The sequence below is a fragment of the Triticum aestivum genome, chromosome 7D (genome assembly GCF_018294505.1).
Source record: "Triticum aestivum cultivar Chinese Spring chromosome 7D, IWGSC CS RefSeq v2.1, whole genome shotgun sequence".
NCBI classification, from domain to species: Eukaryota; Viridiplantae; Streptophyta; class Magnoliopsida; order Poales; family Poaceae; genus Triticum; species Triticum aestivum.
The window spans coordinates 476,014,524-476,033,149 of NC_057814.1; the positions used below are offsets into that span (position 1 = coordinate 476,014,524).

The following is an 18,626-nucleotide window of genomic DNA, read 5'->3' on the forward strand; positions in this document are numbered from 1 at the left end:
TTTGTACATGCATGGCAGACATGGTTAGTGGAGATTAACTCAGTGGCCGTTGAATGAAAAACACACAATGGACGCGGATGATTTCCGTTATATAAATACAATATGTGAAAATTATAGTCAAAATTATATAACGAAAACCAGAAAAGGCAACCGGCGCTTTAAGGGAGTACCATAAAAAATTTCATACACCAACAACTAACTTCAAATATCCAAAGTGGTGGAGAGAGGCGAAGGAACACATTTCAACACGGAGAGTGAGAAGATGAGGAAGGGGCGGCCCACCACTCAAGTTAAACATCCTCAGTTTTTGGTATGAACTCAAGTTTATGTACATAAAGTCAGGACCAACATCTGGAGCCTGTAGGATAAGGTGATCTATAAATATATCCCTTCCTTGAGTAAGTTGAGGTTCTGAGCAACACAGACGGGCGTAACACGGGATAGACCCCTCACCGACGCACCCAGCCGACGATGATTTCTCACGCACAAACAAGCATCGTCGACGACCAGTTGATTATTTCACAGCATGCAAAAACTCCCAACCTCATGACTTGGTCTTGAACGGGACGTAGTTCTTGAGCGACTCCGTGACCCCCTCGATGGACGCGACCGCCGCCGCGAGCGACACCAGGAAGCAGAGGAAGCTGAGCGTCTGCAGCGCCACCCACCTCGTCGTGTACCTCGGTATCCCGCGCTGCCGGATGTACATCTCCACGGGGAAGTAGACGGTGAGCGGCCAGAACCCGATGGCGCCCAGGAAGCCGAGGATGTCGTTGAAGAAGGGCATGAGGATGGCCAGCAGCGTGCTCACGATCACGAACGCCGTCCTCCACGTCAGCCTGAAGAGGTTGAGGTTGAAGCCGAGCCGCTTGCCGGCGGCGACGCGGTGCTCGCGGGTGATGAACCCGGCGTTGGGCCAGGTCGCGGCCGCGAAGCCCTCGACGGCGGCGAAGATGGGCTGGCAGAACACCTGGTAGGCGCCCACCAGGTGCACCACGATGCAGACGTTGGCGAAGTCGATGAGCCAGTAGGGCTCGTAGAAGCCGAAGCCGGTGAGGATGTTCCCCTTGGCGCCGTTGCCGAACGCCGCGTAGCCGAGGCAGCCGCACAGCATGTAGAAGGCCGTCGTGGTGGAGACTCCCACCAGGGTCGCCTTCTTCATCGTCTTGTTCTCCGCCGGCGGTGACCTCACCGTGTCCTACAACATGTTCATTCTGTCAGACTTACATCGTCGGACTCGGGGATTTCTCAGGCAGCGGTTGCTCACCTGGATTTCTATGAGGATCATGGAGTAGGAGTAGGCGAAGGCGATGTCGCCGAGCGCCTGGAACGCGAGCCAGATCTTCTGGGCCGAATCAACGTCCACTCCAACCTCGGTGCCGGTCAGGGTGGCCTTGCCGGTAGGGCCTGATATGGTCTGCGCCAGGGAGAGGCCGACGGCGATGGAGGCGTAGGTGAACGACATGACCGCCGCGAGGATGGAGAGCCACCACAGGTCGTGGAAGTTGGGGACCTGGGAGAAGAAGATCTGGACGACCCCGAACACCGCCATGTACATGGAGTCGTACACGCCGCAGTCGGCCGCCCGGCCGTTCTTGTGGAAGCAGTTGGCCTTGTTTATAGCACTGTTGTTTGTGGATCATCCATTCATCCAGTCAAATGTCAAAACACAAAATCTCGAGACATTGAGAACTTTGTCAGGTGGTGAATCGACTTACGCCGCGCTGATGGACGCTGTGATCGTGTACCCGATTGCAGTCCCGACCAAGTTGACGTACTGAAAAACACCACAGGCCCACACTTGCGGCCGACCTGCATTCACAAAACAGTACATCAACATGGTTAGTCCTGCGCCCGTCTCCAAATTTGAATTCAGAAAGAAGTTCCTTGCTGGTTAGTCGGGTTATATGAGGCATGAGACTTACTCAAGTAGGATGCGACGGCGTCCATGTAGGTGTAGTTTCTCTTCCCGGTGTGCGCATCGCCGGTGCGGTAGCAGTCGGCGAGGAGGCCGGAGGTGTAGTAGGTGATCGCCGCGAAGAGCATCAGGGTGACTGGCCCCACGACCCAGCCGAGCTGCGCCGTCGCCCAGGCGAGGGAGAGCACGCCGGAGCCGATGACGGCCGTGATGATGTGCGCGCTCGCTGTCCATACCGTCCCTGCTCAACAAATTCCACAAGATTGTCGGTCAGTTATTTTTTTTTCTTGGAAACCATCTTGGAAGTTTTTAGTACTATTCCGTCGTTGTAATTGCTGCTGAAACTTTAAGGTTTGAATTTAAACACTCTGCATTTTGATAACATCTAGCACTACCAAAAATCTACCAAAGTTCGCAAGGAAAAATATAAGGGATCCCAAAATATAACGATGATTTGCACTACAGACTACAGAGTAATTTACTCTGGCAGTGTGGAACTGTCAGTTAGAAGTCATGGAAAAATCATAATAATGTACGCATTGTTGCAAGATGTATGAACCTAACAATTTTGACCCAAATTATGCCATTTTTGCGTGCTTTATGAAGAAAATAGTATGATAGTCTCAAATAGAGAAAAGTATACTTTTCGTCCCTCAACTCTTGGTGAAGTCTAGATTTGGTCCCTCAACTTTAAAACCGGACAACTTGCACCCCCAACTACCGAAACCGGACAAGGTTCGTCCCTGGACTCGGTTTTGACCGGTTTTTGGTGTTGACTCACCCCGGTTTTGACCGGTGCTCACTCATATTCCTGTAAAAAAAATATCCGTGAACTTTTTGAAATTCACATACACTTTTCAACTCCGCGTAGTTTTTACAAGGTCGCGTATTTTTAAAAAATAAACAAACTTTTTTTCAAAATCAGTGAACTATTCTGAAATTCGCATACTTTTTTCAAATCCGTGATTTTTTAACATTTACGTACTTTTTCCAAATCCCCGTATTTTCCCAAGTTTGTGTAATTTTATCAAATCCAAGTATTTTTCAAAGCCATGAACTGTTTCTGAAATTCGCATACTTATTTCAAATCCACATGCTTTTCAAAGTCCGCATTTTTCTTCAAATCCATGTTCCTTTTATAATCCATGAACTTTGTATGAAATTCACATACTTGTTTCAAGTTGAAATAATTTTTGAAATCCACATATTTTTGCGCAAAAGAAGTCCATATCGCGTACTTTTTTCAAGTTCGCATAAAATTTTCAAATTCATGGACTCTTTCAGAAAAATGTACTCGAATATGAAAGGTACATCAATTTTAAAAAATTAAATTAACTTAAAAGAACTAAATGAACTTTAAAAAAATACACATATTTGAAAAAGTACATGAACTTGGAAAAAAGTACGCAGATTTTAAAAAAGTACACAAATTTTAAAAAGGTTCACGTATTTGAAAAAAGTAACGAATTTGAAAACAGTGCGTGGACTTGGAAGAGGTAGGCAAATTTGAGTCGGAACGATCAAAACCAGGGAGGGACAGCACCAAAACCAGTCAAAACCGTGACCAGGGATGAATCTTGTCCGGTTTGAGAAGTTAAGGGTGCAAGTTGTCCAGTTTTAGAGTTGAAGGACCAAATCTAGACTCCGTCAAATATTGAGGGACGAAAAGTATACTTTTCTCTCTCAAATATGTAACTTGTTTCCTAGAAGAGCGCACAAATGGACATAATTTTAGCTGAAATTTGCATGTTTATGCTTCTTCTAGTAATTTGCGTGCTCAACATTTTCATTTCACTAACAAAAAATTATCTTGGGATGAGTAATTCTCAAGACATAGAGGTGGACAAACTCTTGCAGGATATCACAAACACACCAACATTTTCCATGAACCTATTGTGATCGGGGCACAAGACAGGCATGGGGCTACTATGGTTGGCCCCGCCTCGACAGAAAAATCATTCACTTGTGTGTGGATCAAACAGAGAACATAAATAAAGGGTCCAATCAGTAACATAATGTGATACTCCTATATATAAAAAAGCGTCAAATATTGCTAATATTTGCATATTAGCGACGGGCCTTTTGAATGAATATGTATCTATTCAAACCACTAGTAAACAAAATTACAACAAAGTAATATTTTGCGCCTGGTAAGTATGAATACTATTTTTGTATATTGGTGTATTAAGTTTAGAAAAAATAATTCCACCAAGATCCTTGGTTTAGTTTCGAGTAATAAACAAAAAAACCTTAATTAAAACTACAACTAGTCTAAAAATAAAACAACTCTTCAACGGAAGAGTACAACTTTTTTTGCCAAAAAAATTGTAAGTTCAGAGTTGAACTTAATTGAACAAGTGAAACGATTCTATTTGCTCACAATCACAAGGTCTCAAAAGAACAAATGAGGTGATATGTGTATATCTTTAACCCATGTGTGTCTACATTTTCAAAAGGTCTAACTATTCAAGGTTATCTTGTTAATGTCAAAAGGAAATCCTGACCTTGAGAAGAATAAAAAATACTTAGGGATCCTTTCGTTCACAAGTTCTGTAACACAAGCAATAGATATGTAGAATTGCAGTTTCGTGTCATTTTGTATCATACATGGTTGAAAGGATGTTTGATTGATCAATGCAAAAACAGGATAACCTTTCTAAGTTGTTGGCGTCAATAAAATACTATGGAATGTCATGCAAAATAATGATTCAAAAGATGACTTTCAATGGTATAAATAAAACAACCCAAGGATTACACTTCAAAATTCCTTTGGATCAGAGATGCATGTAGGGGAACCCTCACATTATACTACTACTACTACCTAGAGAAAAATTGTGTGTACTTTGCGCTATAATTTTACGCTTTCCTATTTTTAATTCTGCTACTTCTGTCCTGGTTTATTGGTCTCTTCGTATTTTGTGTTAAATTTTGATCTTTGATTTGACTAACAAAATGTTAATGCATGTAACCGAAAATACTATCATTGGAAACTATGTTTAAATATGAATCTGACGATATATAATTTTTGATGACATGCATTATTATTTTCTTAGTTAAATTTACGATCAAAATTTGGCACAAAATATTAAGGGGACCAATAAACAAGGACGGAGGTAGTGCGTGATAAAAAGATGAATGTCATCCTACTAGGAGTACATAGAACCGATATCTCATACCACATCACACGTTGAAATAAACCACTAAACCATGGAGACAACAAATGTCAACACAAGGCCTCATGAATGTCCCTTGATGACCTAAACGGCCCCATGATCCGCGTTTGCTTTCGGCCGGCCAACTCCAGGATACGATATTGACTCCTTTTTTTTTCCTCGACATGGTAGCTAGGAGGAGAGGATATTGACTTAGCTTAGCTAGGAACTAGGAAGAGGCCATACATTTGCGGGGCCGCGTGGAGGCGAGCGCCCGAAGGTCAGAGACGGCTGCCCTACGGCGCATCCATTTGTGAGCTCATCCGCGCAGACCCCGCGGGCCTCTCGGGCGGCCACACCGTATCTCTGACGAGCTTCTCGAGTCAAAGGACAAAAGCAAGGCCATCTTTTTCCCGCTCCTAGTCCTAGTCCATGGCATGCTTGCGCATAGGAGTAGCGTATCTGCTGCGTTGAAGGCATCGAAAGGATATGATCCCGTAGCTCCATGCCTATGCCGTACGATGTGCTTCCAAACGTCATGGGTCGAACACGACTCAGGTCGCTCCTCGGTCGCTCCCACGGGCGGCCAGCAGCGAACCCTAGCCGCCGCCGCCACTAGCCACACCCCGCCGCCCCCCTCCCCTCGCCGCCGCCGGCAGGAGTCGCCGGGCGAAGCCCGCGCGGCTCGGCGGCGGCGGGGTTCCTTTTTCCTCCTCCCGCTCGAGATGGTGCGGCGCGGGTCGGTCGCTCCAGAGGGAGCTCGGGCGCGCTGGCGCTCGGGGCGGCGCGGCGAGGCAGCGCGGGGTGGCGGCGAGCGATGCGCAGGCGGGCGCGGCGAGGGGCGTGGTGGCGCGTGCTTCGGGTGCGGCCTTGATGCCCCTCGACGGGATCTGGCGGGGACGGCATGGCGATTGGCGGCGCTCCGGCGGCTCCTGGCGCGTGGATCCGGCGAGTGGGGATGCGGATAGAGGCTCCTGGCTGCTGGACGAGGCTCCTCCCGGCGGTGCTGCGGATGTAGTGGGTTGCTCCGGCTTCGGCCCAGCAGCTGGTTGGGGCGGGGTGGCGCCCCCCCCCCCCCCCCCAGCTTGGTGCTAAGGAGCTGGCCAGTTTGCTAGCTCGGCGTGGTGGCGGCTGCCGGGGCGGCGGCCCCGGATTTGGTGGAAGCGGCTTCGGCTGGGGGGTGGTGCGTGCATCTGGGCGTGGTGGGTCTCGGGATCCCACGGCCAGTTCGAGGTCGGCCTCGGCAAGATGGGGTTCGTTGGCTGCGTTAATGCGGGCAGGTGGTGGTTGAGCATCTCCGGGAGAAATCCTATGTCCGGCCTCTGCCGGATCTGGCGACGGCGACGCCCGTGGGCGTCGTGCTCTTTCTTGGAAGCGTTGTTGTTGTGTGGTGCTCCTCCCCCCTTCCCGCGGCCTTGGCTCCGGAGGGAAACCTCAGATCTTCGAGATCGGGCGATGAAGACGCCTCCACGTCTTCTTCCTCCTTGGGGGCATCGTCTCGGAGCCGGCCACAACCTGAAGACCAGTGGATGGCGACATCTTCGCCGCGTGGGTTGCGGCATCTTTGCCGCGTGGTTTGCGGCATCTTCGTCGTGTAGTTTGCTGAGGCGGCCATTTCGGGGCGCTGATTTCTGTTTGGCAACGATGATGGCGTCGAGAGGAGCTTTGGTTGCGGTGGAGTGTGTCCATGCGGTGACGATGACAGGCGCTCGATGGTCGGCTACGGCGGGTACGGTCGGCGCAAGTCCTGCATATTCCCTTGTGATGATCGTTGTCAGAGTCGGAGCTGTCAGTTGTTCGCGCGTGTGGCCTTCTGTTGGCATGTGCTGTCATGGTTTTCGTGCAGCTGATGTAGCTCTGTGATCCCACATGTCGCTGGCCAGGTTGGCCGGAAGTACCCATGTTATATGGGTTGGATTGTATCGGTTTTAGCTCGGTTTTCCGTCAATTAACCGGGCAATTCTCACTCCTTCTTAACCAATGAAAATGGCAAGTCTTTTGCCTCGTTTAAAAAAAAAAGTCATGGGTCAGATTTTGCGTCAAAAAAAAAGAGTTCATATCGGCTCTGTGCGTTGCTCGCATGGTATGGTGTGCGTGCAAGTAATATTGTTTCCATTCCCATAGAATTGTCCAAGTGAATCGACTGAAAGGGAAACTTGACCCGTGCGATACTGATACGGCTTGGCTCTGTCAAGCGCCCAGTATATATCGCGTGAGGGAAACAGATTCCGCCGGGTGAGAAACCACCACCAGGAAGAGGGTGAGCACCAACGAGGGGCTTTCGTCGAGTTGGTGAGATTGACAGGTTAGCACGCAGAATGAACAATCAGGAGTCATTCAGTCTGACCGTCGACGCCGTTGGCTTGAGCGTTCAGGGGCAGCGCTATCTATCCTGGCCTACCAGCATCTCTTCTCTTGTCAAAAAGGCTAGCTAGCGAGTAGGGTGGATACTACTAATTTCCTTCCAACACGTGCTGGTCAAGGAAGAATCTGTAAAGTGGCGGTAACGCACGCGCATGTAGGTCAGTCAGAGATGCGCGCCTGTAATTCTCCATATATATGGAGCATCCACGCTACCCTCCCGCCCCTGCCACACGATGACAACGGCAAAGAGCCGACGACGTTTCTCCCCAGTAAATATAATTGATTAGCTAGCGCGCGCTATTACGGTAAGACACGCTGCTGTGTTGCGGGAACGGAACAGGTGCACAGCTGTTCACAGTGCATCGGAGCAGCAGCAGTACTGCAGTAGAGGCGACAGTATAGTGATGCACAGTGAACAGGCGTGCCGGCCGTTTCCCTCCAATCGAGTTTGACCGTGCGACCCCGTTGAACCCACATGCGACCCATGCTTGCGACCATGTGAGCACTCATCTCTGCTTGATGAGCTCATATATAATTGGTAGAAAAATATTGGTATCGAGACAAATCTAGCTCCAACGTGCACGTCAGATGATATGCTTGTTCATTTTTCTTTTCATTATTTTTCCTCTCTATCCGATTCTGATCTGGTGTATAGGTCACAAGCCTCCGATTTGGAAGGAAACCAAAGAGACCGAGGGGACGCGACAACCGTCCAACCCTTGCGAGCAGTAGGACATAGTGACCGTACGTAAACACGTTTGACCGATCAAGCCCAAGCCCAGGACCCCATGGCCATGGCATGCGAGCATGATAGTTTCTTCCGCCCACCGCGAAAGCAAACAAGAAAACAGCTAGCTAAACTTTCCGGTGGTTTCTCTCCGCCTTCCGCCTCCGCCTTTGCTGAACACAAGCGGAGAGTAGCCTCGCGTCGCGTGCGGTCCCCCCACAGCGGGAGGCAAATCCGCACCCGAACTCCGTAGCGCCAACACGGACAGCACAGCACATGTTTCCCGGCTCGGCAGCGGCGACTGACGGCGGCGGCCGCCGCACAGCACGACCGTGGCGATGGCACAAGCACAGAAAAGCGACCGCGCCGGCCGGCCGGCGGTAGTGTTTTGGCGTCAAGAAAAGCTAGCTGAACCGGACACGTGATAATTAAGCGTGCAAGCCCTCGCGCAATTTTGCAGAGACGCGAGTTGAAGGAAGTGAGTAGCTGAGCTGAGCATCGTGCTGCTTACCTGTTCGCCGCTGCTTGCCGTCGTCGTCCACGTCGACGTCGCCGCCCTGCGCCGGGGGAGGGGGGTAGTAGGCCTCGCCGGCGACGGCGCCGTTGCTGCCGTTCCGCGCCGCCATCTCCACGTCCTTGGTCATCTCTCCGTCAGTGCAGCGCAGTGCTGTGATCGTCCCTCTCCCCCTTCCTCCCTCTAGCTGTGTTGTGTCTCTGGCTGGGAGGATGGGTAGGTGGTGTGGCTGTGCAGAACGAGTGAATGACAATCAGAGAGAAGAGCCTCCCCTCCCCTATATATACAGGGGGTGAGGAGAACGGCCGTACACGCGCGTATGATATCCTATAATTTATTCCCCTTTTTTGTTTATTTGTTCACATCGTAAAACACTGGAAATGAACGTACGCCTTTCCACTGTCGTTTCGGGGTTCCAACAAAGCTGCCAACTTACATGGGAGAGGTCAAACATGGTGTTTTAGATGTAGTAGTAGTAGTATACTTCAACCAACCAATAAAGCAGATCCCCTTAATCAAGTTATTCAATCCTAATAAATGTAAATTTGCTTATTTAATCAAAAAAATTGCGGGTGAATCAAAATTTGAGATTGTAAGAGCATCTACAACCTAATCCGCCCCCCTAAACATCCATGGGCGCGTCCGGGCGCATGATCGGACAGCGTCGGACGGCTCCTCATTTATCCTTTGGGACAACCACACCCAAATGCAAATTCATGTGCGTCCATCATATAGCACAAATTCATCGTCAATTCAATCATGCAACAAAGCAAACTCAAGCACAATTTAACAATTCCACATATGCCAAAAAAAGTAGTAGTAGTCCACGTCTGCTTCTTCTTCACCTCAAGCCACTTCTTGCCTTCTCGAGCTCCCATTTGACATACGGCTCATGCATCTCCAAGTCAATCCTCTCCTTCCAAAGCAGCAATTTTTTGTTCACCCTTTCCCCTCCTAATCCATCCTCTCTTTTTGTGCATATAGAGTCAATGCTTGTGGTCAAAAAAGCTTCACACAACAAAACATCCTCCTTGGATGAGAATACTAGACCTCTTGACATGGGTGTCTTCTTCTTTTTCTGGTTACGACTGGCCGATATTTGCTTAATATCATACATAGGAGAGTTGATATCCCCAAAGTCATAATGCAAGACTCTTGATTGTCATTGATCATGCCCGTCATGATAGCCTCCTAAAATGGTCATGATCACTAATGATGTATGCAACAAAACCATTTTATGGCATATGCATCGCTAAATTAATTCAATGACATACGTATCCCTAAATTGGTTCAATGGCATACGGAAAAAGGGGGACGGGTCAATGCAAAGAGGGGCAAAAACTGTATTGTGTCCTGCTCCGTTGTTTCACCAAATAGGACTTGGGCACACTCAAAGTTAGCGGTTCCTGGAGCTGTCCCCGCTCGTTAGAGTTGCGGTGAGTCGTACACCGTCTCGAACGCCTCCAGTTGCATCCAGCCATCCAGAATCCCCGAAAAAATGTTCGGCTGAACGGAGTCGGTCGCGACCGGGGCGGATGGCACCTTCCTTCTCAGCGGCGGAAAGGACGCGAACTCGGTCGCGACCGGAGTGGACACGTCCTTGTCGGCGATGATCACTGCTTGCTCTCTCGTAAGAGTGGTGGGGTAACCCCCAAGTGTAAGGGTGAAATAACCTAGTAATAAGTATTTACCTCAGTAGATAACTAAGGTTTATCGAACCATAAGGAGTTCTTCCAGCAAACAAAGCCATCGGTACCTGCACACCAAACACAAGAGAAACTTGTCCCCAACACATCAAGAAAGTTGTCAAGCTTCTTGTCTTGTTAGCTACAAGATTAAATTGCACTGTATGGTAGGAACTAATATATAGATAAAATAAAAGAAACGGTACATCAAGGAAACGATATTTTTGGTAAAGTTTTCAGTATAGGAAGATAGACCCCTGGGGTCATAGGTTCACTAGTGGCATCTCTCAAGCATACAACTGCGGTGTGGTGAACAAGTTACAGTTGGTTAGTGATTAAATTGCAACATTTATATTTTTAACTATGATCATTCTTCATGGAATAATCTCATATCGGCATTACGTCCGTATAGATCATTATCCAACTTGATCTACAACTAATACTCCACTCGAAAACTGCTATCAAACATGCATCTCGAAGTATTAAGTTCATAGTAAACAGAGCATCGTAATAAGCATGATGATATAATAGACAGTAAAACTATCATCCAAGTATGATAAACAAACAATCATTTTATCCTTAGTGGCAATAATACAATATGTGTCTTGTCTCTTTCTGTCACTGGAGTATGGACCACCGCAAGATATGAACCCACTACAATGCGCAACTCCCACGGAAGAAGTACCCATCAAACTTGGCCAAAAAAAATAGATTGGAGAGCATACAAAACTATTCAAATATACAACAAAGAAACTTCAAACGATTGAATTGATAGATGGAGAGGCAACAACTTTGATAGAGAGGATTGATGAGTTCATCATGACTAAGAAGGATTTTGCATCTGAAGTTATGCAGCCAAAGCTAGACTATGCGGAGAAGAATCAACAAGAGAAGTTGGGGAGATGGTGAGAGATGAACGAGAACACGAAGAGTAAGGTCGACATGGAGGAGTGCAGGTTCCAACTCAAGGAGAGTCAGTTGTGCGAGAGAGGACGACCAAGGAAATGTTGTTAAAGTGTGTGATGCTTAACGGTGAGAATGTGATTTATATCTATGCGGAACTGAAGATCAATTAGTTACATGCACACACGTAGGAAATAGGAGAGGTAAAATGATAAAGGATACAATTTTTGGAAAATCCAATTTTGCATGCTAGTTCTAGAGCCTTTAAAAAATGTTACTAAACCTGTTTTAAATCTTGACTTTTTAGAGAATCTGCAAAGGTTGCTCTTAAGAAGTTACGACAAATTGATAGGTTTGACCCTCATAGGGCTACAATTGAGGGCATACGCTTTAGTGATGGCATGTTGTCTTAAAAACCATCACAAACAATTTTCTACAAAAGTAGTTGGTGATGAGAAAACGTATGATGGTCTCTAAAAACAATCTGCGATGTTAAATTAAAAAGTTCATTTGTGATTAGCTTTAGTGGACCCGAAATTTTGGTTACGGTTGCTAGATTAAAAAGAGCCCAAAAATATTGGTGACCTTTGTACTTGTAGAAATTCATATGGTAATTGATTAAGCCTATCAAATTTGAATTGGCTTTTATTGTGGTGGTAACTTCTTTTTCCGTGTGCCACTATTTACTATTTACTATGTGTGGTCATTTTTCTAGTGTCTTCCTCCCCCTCCAAGTCAGTCCTTTTGTTTTTGTTTTCATCCTCTCTTTCTGCATAAATTAGATGATACCCCATTCATTGCTACGAAAATTGATTTTAATATATTTCAATAAAATTTGATTGTATCAAATATAAATATTTGGAATAATAATATAAGAACTAAAACTATATGTACAAATGGTTTAGTTGTAAATATTTTTTTATTACATGGATATATTTCTCTGCATGATCCCATGTTAAAATGGCATACTTATATGTTAATAGAGAAATAGTATTTATTTTAGGAAAGGCCGTCATGGCTAGCTTTATTGAAATAAAAATAAGGTTACATCGTCTGTGAGCTTACTAACAACAAATTCAGGTGGCTCATCCAACCAATTATAAGAAGACTTATTACAATAACTATAGTTTGCTAGCACAAGAGTCGCTTGACTAGCCGAACAAAAACACTGCTTAAATATGAAATTTTGGATCATTATAGTTGTATCCATGCACTCTGTGGAAATAGCCGATGCTGCGTCTCACCATCTTGTTTTCCCGGTGAAAAAATTAATCACTTGAAGATAGTCCGATTCCGCCTCAATCCGGTTGAAGCCAAGTGAGTTAGCAAGTCCCAGACCATCTCTCGTAGCCATTGCTTGTGTGGTAATTATGTCGACAGCATACCGGATAAACTTGCATTGAGCAAGGAAGAAATTACCTCTATCATCTCGATAGCAAGTTGCGCCCACTCCTTCATGCAAAAAGAATGCAGCATCCAACATGTATAGTTGTATATATAGTGTGGCCACTCCAGCAGTTTGTACGTAGTGTGGTGTACAACGGTAACACGAACCTCGATCGTACCAACTGGCCGGACGGACGTACACGGCGTCGTGGCCGCCGACCGATCTCCTCGATCGATCGGGGAGGGACCAGCCTGAAAGCAAGTTTGGCCCCAAAATAGCTCGCTCTGTACTATCATAGGTCACCGACCACCGATTCGGAATGACGTGCCGCCCCGTCGCTGCATCTTACCGTCGCCGCGCACGCCTAACACTCCCCGACCGTACGGCACTGCCTTTATTTCTTGATGATCCGGTCCCGATGGCCGTACCCGCCATGCATGGTCATTCCGGTGCAAGAACCCCGCGCGAAACGGTGGGCGGACGAACGCGCCCAACGGATTCGGGAGGGGGCGATCGTATTCGTACGTACGTGCAGCCGATCTCGTGGATGGCGGGACGGGTCAGACGAACGTGGTTGCTTCTCCCCGACTTCAAGGTACTATAGGTACTCTCACCGTGGCCGTGGGAACCTCCCGCTACTTTTCCTTTTTCTCCGTGGAGAACCCCGTACGCCTGTGACACTTGAGCTAAAGAGTATATGTAAACAATCAGAGCGCGTGAGCCTGGTTGGTCCCCTGCACACAAAATTAGAGTTCAGGATAGTGATCGATCGATCTCAGCATCATCATCGACGAGCCCCGTTCCGGGCTGGCCTGCCACGAGGCCAAGGATTCGGTTGATTATTCAAGTTCCTCCAGCATGTCACGCAAATAATTCAAGTATCGGCTCGGGGGCAACTGATAGATCGCCGGCCACGAGGGAATCTGCAGTACAGGACGCCGGACGCAACAAGACAGGAGTCATCTCATCGTCATTGTTTTACGTGGTCAAGTTCACAATGCCGCAGGCACGACCAGTTAATCGGGCCCTTCTGGCACCGTGATGTCACTCATGTTGTGTCCCTCCGCATCACAAGACCAGGTGTATTTGTTTTGCTGGGTTCATAAACTGTTTTTTTATAATCTTTTTTTTTTCTGAAGCACTGAACCGTAGAACCATTTATTCTAGGTAATTTTCATTAATGTAAAAGTATGATACAACAAGGAGGGGGCAAAAGAACAAAGAAAAAGCTACCTAGCCTAGCTAAAATGGGATTGAGGAGATCATCTGATTCCAGTTCTGAGCTACACAATGCCATTAGCTTGGAGAAACATCTTACATTATGGGACAGAGAGAGTATGATTTATAGAACAATAAATTGATACCTCTAGACTCACTTTCAAAAGTACAACCTTTGTGAATTTCAGAAGAAAAAAAGTACAACCTTTGTAACAAAGTAATAGAAGAGGGTTTTGCAGTTCAATTTTTTGGAGCTTAAATTGAACTAAAACATTATATATTTAGTTACAGAAGTAGTATTTAATATAGAAGTGTGATTTTATATCACATAAACAACATGTTAAAGAGGAACAGTTGGTCAAACGAACTTTATCTCTGAATGCACCCAATATTTTGAAGGAGGGACTACTACACCCAATATTTTGAAGGCGGCTCTGGTCTTCACGGCGAAGCTCCGTTCGGTTTCCGTCAGCTGCGAGATCGGGGGGCCATGATTTCCGGTGAAAATAGCACCGACTACGGTCATGGCGGACGATGGCGGCGTCTATGACGTCGTTCCTTTCTTGAGGCATCGTTGTTGTAGGTCATGGCGCCCCACTCGTGATGCTCCGGTGGAAACCCTAGATCTGGGTCTACCGGGTCGGACGATGATGGCACCTTCGATGCCGTTGTCCCTTCTGGGGGCATTGTTTTGGAGCACGTGCTGGCTGGAGGGGACAAGAGAAGGAGCGGTGTTACATCTACCGCAAGGCCGACGACGGATCCTGGCGGCATGGCGCCGCGGAGGTTCGGCGATGGGCGCGTTTGGAGATGGACTCGTGCAGGAGGATGAAGCTTTCTGGTGTAATGGTGGCGTTGATGGCAGAGAGGCCTGGCAAGGTCGGTGCATCAGTTCTGCTTTGAGGATGGGCCGAGGGAAGATGGAGGTGATGGCCCTTGCAGCGTGCGGTGCTCACTGGGAGTGTGCCAGGCCGGTGTGGGAACCAATTGAGGTAGTGACTTGGATGGGACACCCGGCTTTGGATGTTAAGCTTTGGTGCGATGTCTGTTTGGTATTAGGCCTCGACATTCGGCACGCCTTTATCAAGGGGATAGGAGTAGCAACAGCGTTGCCAAGATGGTGGCTTCAGGCTTATTGATGTATCATCTTGTATGGCCTTTGTGAATAATTAATAATATGGCTGCATGCATCGTCCAGATGCACAGGCCGGGGGTACATCCTCTTTTTCAATAAAAAAAGTAACGTAAATTTGAACATATCGGCTCTATCGTTTTTGGTTGTGTGCATCCTTAATCTCTCGACTAGGTCTTATAGTATCATTGCAAAAGCTAGGTGTAATTGGTATCATCTTGATATTAATGTATTATCTTTTGTTAGAAAAAAAATCAGCTCTATTGTTTACTCAAAAGAAAATTCAGCTCAATCATGCCATGAACAAATGCAACGAAGAGAAGAACATAATAGTTAAGTGTATTACGTTCATGCCTAATTGTCCATGGAAAATTTTAAATTAACTACTTTGTTTGACGGGCATAGAAGGTGCCAAAACAAGACAACCAGCAAACGAGTTGTACTTTGGTTTGATCGATCACGTCTGTCCTTTTTTTGTAGATTCGGTCATGTCTGTCTTGATTCTCATGCAGCTGGCTACCTGGATACAGATTCAAGTCTTAAGATGTTTTACTAATTATTCCTACCTCGATCGAAACATAGTAGCTTTGTTGCATGTCCCATTATAGATTAGAAACAGTAATCACAGGTGGAAAAAAATAACTTCAGCTTAGCTTTGCATTCAGATCATTGACAAGTAAGTATACTGTTTCATCCCAAAAAAATTGGGATAATATATATGCAGAGATCGCTTATCACATTCCTTCAATATAAGATTTTTTTTTAGTGTTGTAACTAACAAGGCCACCATCCCAAGTATTTTGAAATTCCGCCGTGTGCTTTCGAAGACTTCACGCGATAGATACCAACCCGATTTTCTTCAGTAGTATCTTCTTTGGTTTGCACACCCTCCTTTAGTCCACCATTTTTGGGGGGAAATTGTTTTTGTACTCCTTAGTCCTTTAAAAGATATACTTATGGATAGTGCATAGGTCAACAGAATGAAACGATTTTGACATTCAATACCTTGGTCAATGGTCAATATAGGCATATTAGTAGTTGCAACAAAGTGTGGCCAACTTTTTAACCAAGGACACCAAATACAACGAGTATCATGTTTGCTATTTTTGTGGGGCCGCGAAAGCTGCCTGGGCTTCAAATGAAAACTAGTAATCTCGAGCTGGTCCTGTACGACCTGTCGACTTCAACAGGATTTGTTAACAAACAAAAAAATGAACCATCAGTGAGCAGAATCCGGCGGTAGTTCAAATCAATTATTAAGGCGTGAGAAGCGATGTAGCAATTCAATAAGTTGCACAGGTACAGCAGATTGTATACTGAACATCTGCATATCGTGTGCGCCGACTCGCTGGAATGAGAGGTTTTTTCAGAGATTCAGATGGATATCCACCAATATTGGATGAAAGCGCAACTTAATACTACAGGGACAGGGATAATCACATCGAAACACGCCAATCTTGTGAAACAGACAGCCTACCATCAAGCTCAAGGAGTGAGACAAGCTGACAATTTCACTGACAGCGAGTGAAGACTCAGGCGCTGTCCGTTTCCTGCTGGAAGTTAGATGCAGCAAGAATGGCATGAGATGTTAACACCTCAGATGCAATGCACATTGCTGACAGAAGGGTGACAAGTAATTTACAATCAATCGGTGACGCGTATTCTTCTGTATCATGTGGTGAACAAGTTTTTGAATATGTCAAAACTTATTTGAAATGGATCTCATTTGAAGTCCCTCATTACCAGAAACGTGAATATGAAAACAAGGTTCAAAAGATTTGGAACATCGAAAAATCGAAAGCCAAAAGAAAAAGAGGGCTGCGTGCCCCGCACCTGCATGCTACAAAATCCCCTCCCCTGTTTCAACAAGCGAAATGCAAATTCTAGTGTTACACTATAATAGTCCTCAGAGTTGAGTTTTGTTTTATTTATTTATTGCAAAATGAGTTGTTAGAGATCAATGCCACTATCTCTGGCGTTAATCTTCTTTCAGTTTGGCACAAACATTTTTGCGAGCCATCGACCTTGGATTATTTATTTATTTTTTTGCGCCTGAGTAAACTCCAAGGTTTTTTCAACATCAAGGCGTGTGACGACAACAAAGGCAAATTCAGTATCGGAGAGAATGACATTTGTTAAATCTTTTGAAGAAGTTTGCGCTGACCTTTAAACTTTAAGAGAAGATCATTTCTTAGTATGTTGTCTCTGAGGGACAGTGAACGACTCTTGAAGCTCGGATCCTTGAAGCTCAATCTTGCCAGCGAGGGAGGCCCTTGCCCTAGTGGACGATTGTTGATACATAGATTGCATATTGCCTCTGATTGTCTGTTACTCTCTCCGTTCCAAAATAAATAACTCAACTTTGTACTAACTTTGTACTAAAGTTAGTATAAAATTGAGTCATCTATTTTGGAACGGAGGCAGTAGTTGTTTGGATCGGGCGACCAAAAGCATTAGGCCAACCGATTTTGGCTCTATAAGTTGCATACGATTTTGGATCACTAGTAGAAAAAGGCCATTTGTCCCGGTTCGTAAGGCCCATTTGTCCCGGTTAGGGAACCGGGACTAAAGGGTCGGTACTAAAGCCCTAAACCTTTAGTCCCGGTTCTTACACCAACCGGGACAGATGGGCCTCCACGTGGCCGCTGCGGCGAGCCCAGGCAGGAGGGCCTTTGGTCCCGGTTGGTAGCACCAACCGGGACCAAAAGGCATCCACGCGTCAGCAGCTGGCAGGAGCTGAGGTTTTTTTTTTGGAAAGGGGGTGGTTTAGGGGGTTTTGGGGGGTTAATTTAGGGTGTTAGCTAGCTAATAGAGAGAAGTGTCCTCTCTTATCTCCGTGCTTGGTTTACCAACGCTATTGCTATGCCTAAACATGGCTTACATTGAAGTGAAGGCAACATGTGGTGCATGTCGAAAGTAATACTAATCCTAACTTGATCAAGCTTGGATTAGTACTACTTTCGACATGCAGCACATGTTGCCTTCACTTCAATCCAATCCATGTTCATTTCACCCACTGATATATAATAACTCTTCAAGCTTGCATCATGCATCATCATAATAACAAGTCCTACTAATCATCATCATACAACTTCTACTCGTTATTACTAACAAGTCATACGATCCTCATAGTCATCGAACCAACCCAACATAATTGTTCTTAGCACATGATCATCAGTATTAAATAGGACCTAAATACCCTCTTTAAGGTAAAATAGCATAAAACAATATAGGCCCTGACTCTCCATTATGAAGAATGGAGATCATCATGTCTCCAATTCTTGCGCTTCGCTTCCTTTTGCTTCCAAGAACCTCCTTACAGCTGTCCATACATTTTTTTCCATTCTTTGATTTTCATGTGTCCATTTCTTTTAGAAATCCGATATGAACAGGTGAGATTCGTAGGATGACCTGGCCGTATGTTCAAAACATCAAGGCGGCCATTCTGATACATCAGATGAGGCACACAATCATTCAGGATTATCTGTTGAAAAACATAGTAATAACTTCGTAGTTAGCAATGTAGTTAGGTTTCAAAAGAATTTATGCAAAAGATGCACGGATGTCGTAATAGTAAAAAAATCTTACCATGGCATCTCCATGGATGTTACCGTAGTTCAACACGT

The 18,626-nt window shown here is 45.9% G+C and overlaps 1 protein-coding gene across 1 annotated transcript; it reads right to left on the reverse strand.

Moving 5' to 3' along the window:
* Positions 1 to 224: 224 nt before the first annotated feature.
* On the reverse strand, positions 225 to 8,937 carry LOC123167588 (amino acid permease 3). The gene is made up of 5 exons (XM_044585419.1): positions 8,673 to 8,937; positions 1,926 to 2,159; positions 1,719 to 1,812; positions 1,268 to 1,625; positions 225 to 1,198 (listed from the first exon to the last, which is right to left on the reverse strand). Exons 1-5 carry the CDS (start codon positions 8,803 to 8,805, stop codon positions 545 to 547), a joined length of 1,473 nt encoding a protein of 490 aa, XP_044441354.1. The 5' UTR covers positions 8,806 to 8,937; the 3' UTR covers positions 225 to 544.
* Between the last annotated feature and the right edge of the window lie 9,689 nt (positions 8,938 to 18,626).

Excerpts from the sequence above, each read along its gene's own strand:
- LOC123167588 (XM_044585419.1), bottom strand. The coding sequence starts at position 8,805 with ATGACCAAGGACGTGGAGATGGCGGCGCGGAACGGCAGCAACGGCGCC. Across the intron at positions 1,813-1,925 it reads CGCCGTCGCATCCTACTTGA|GTCGGCCGCAAGTGTGGGCC; the intron begins GTAAGTCTCATG and ends TTGTGAATGCAG. Across the intron at positions 1,626-1,718 it reads ACAGCGTCCATCAGCGCGGC|TGCTATAAACAAGGCCAACT; the intron begins GTAAGTCGATTC and ends CACAAACAACAG.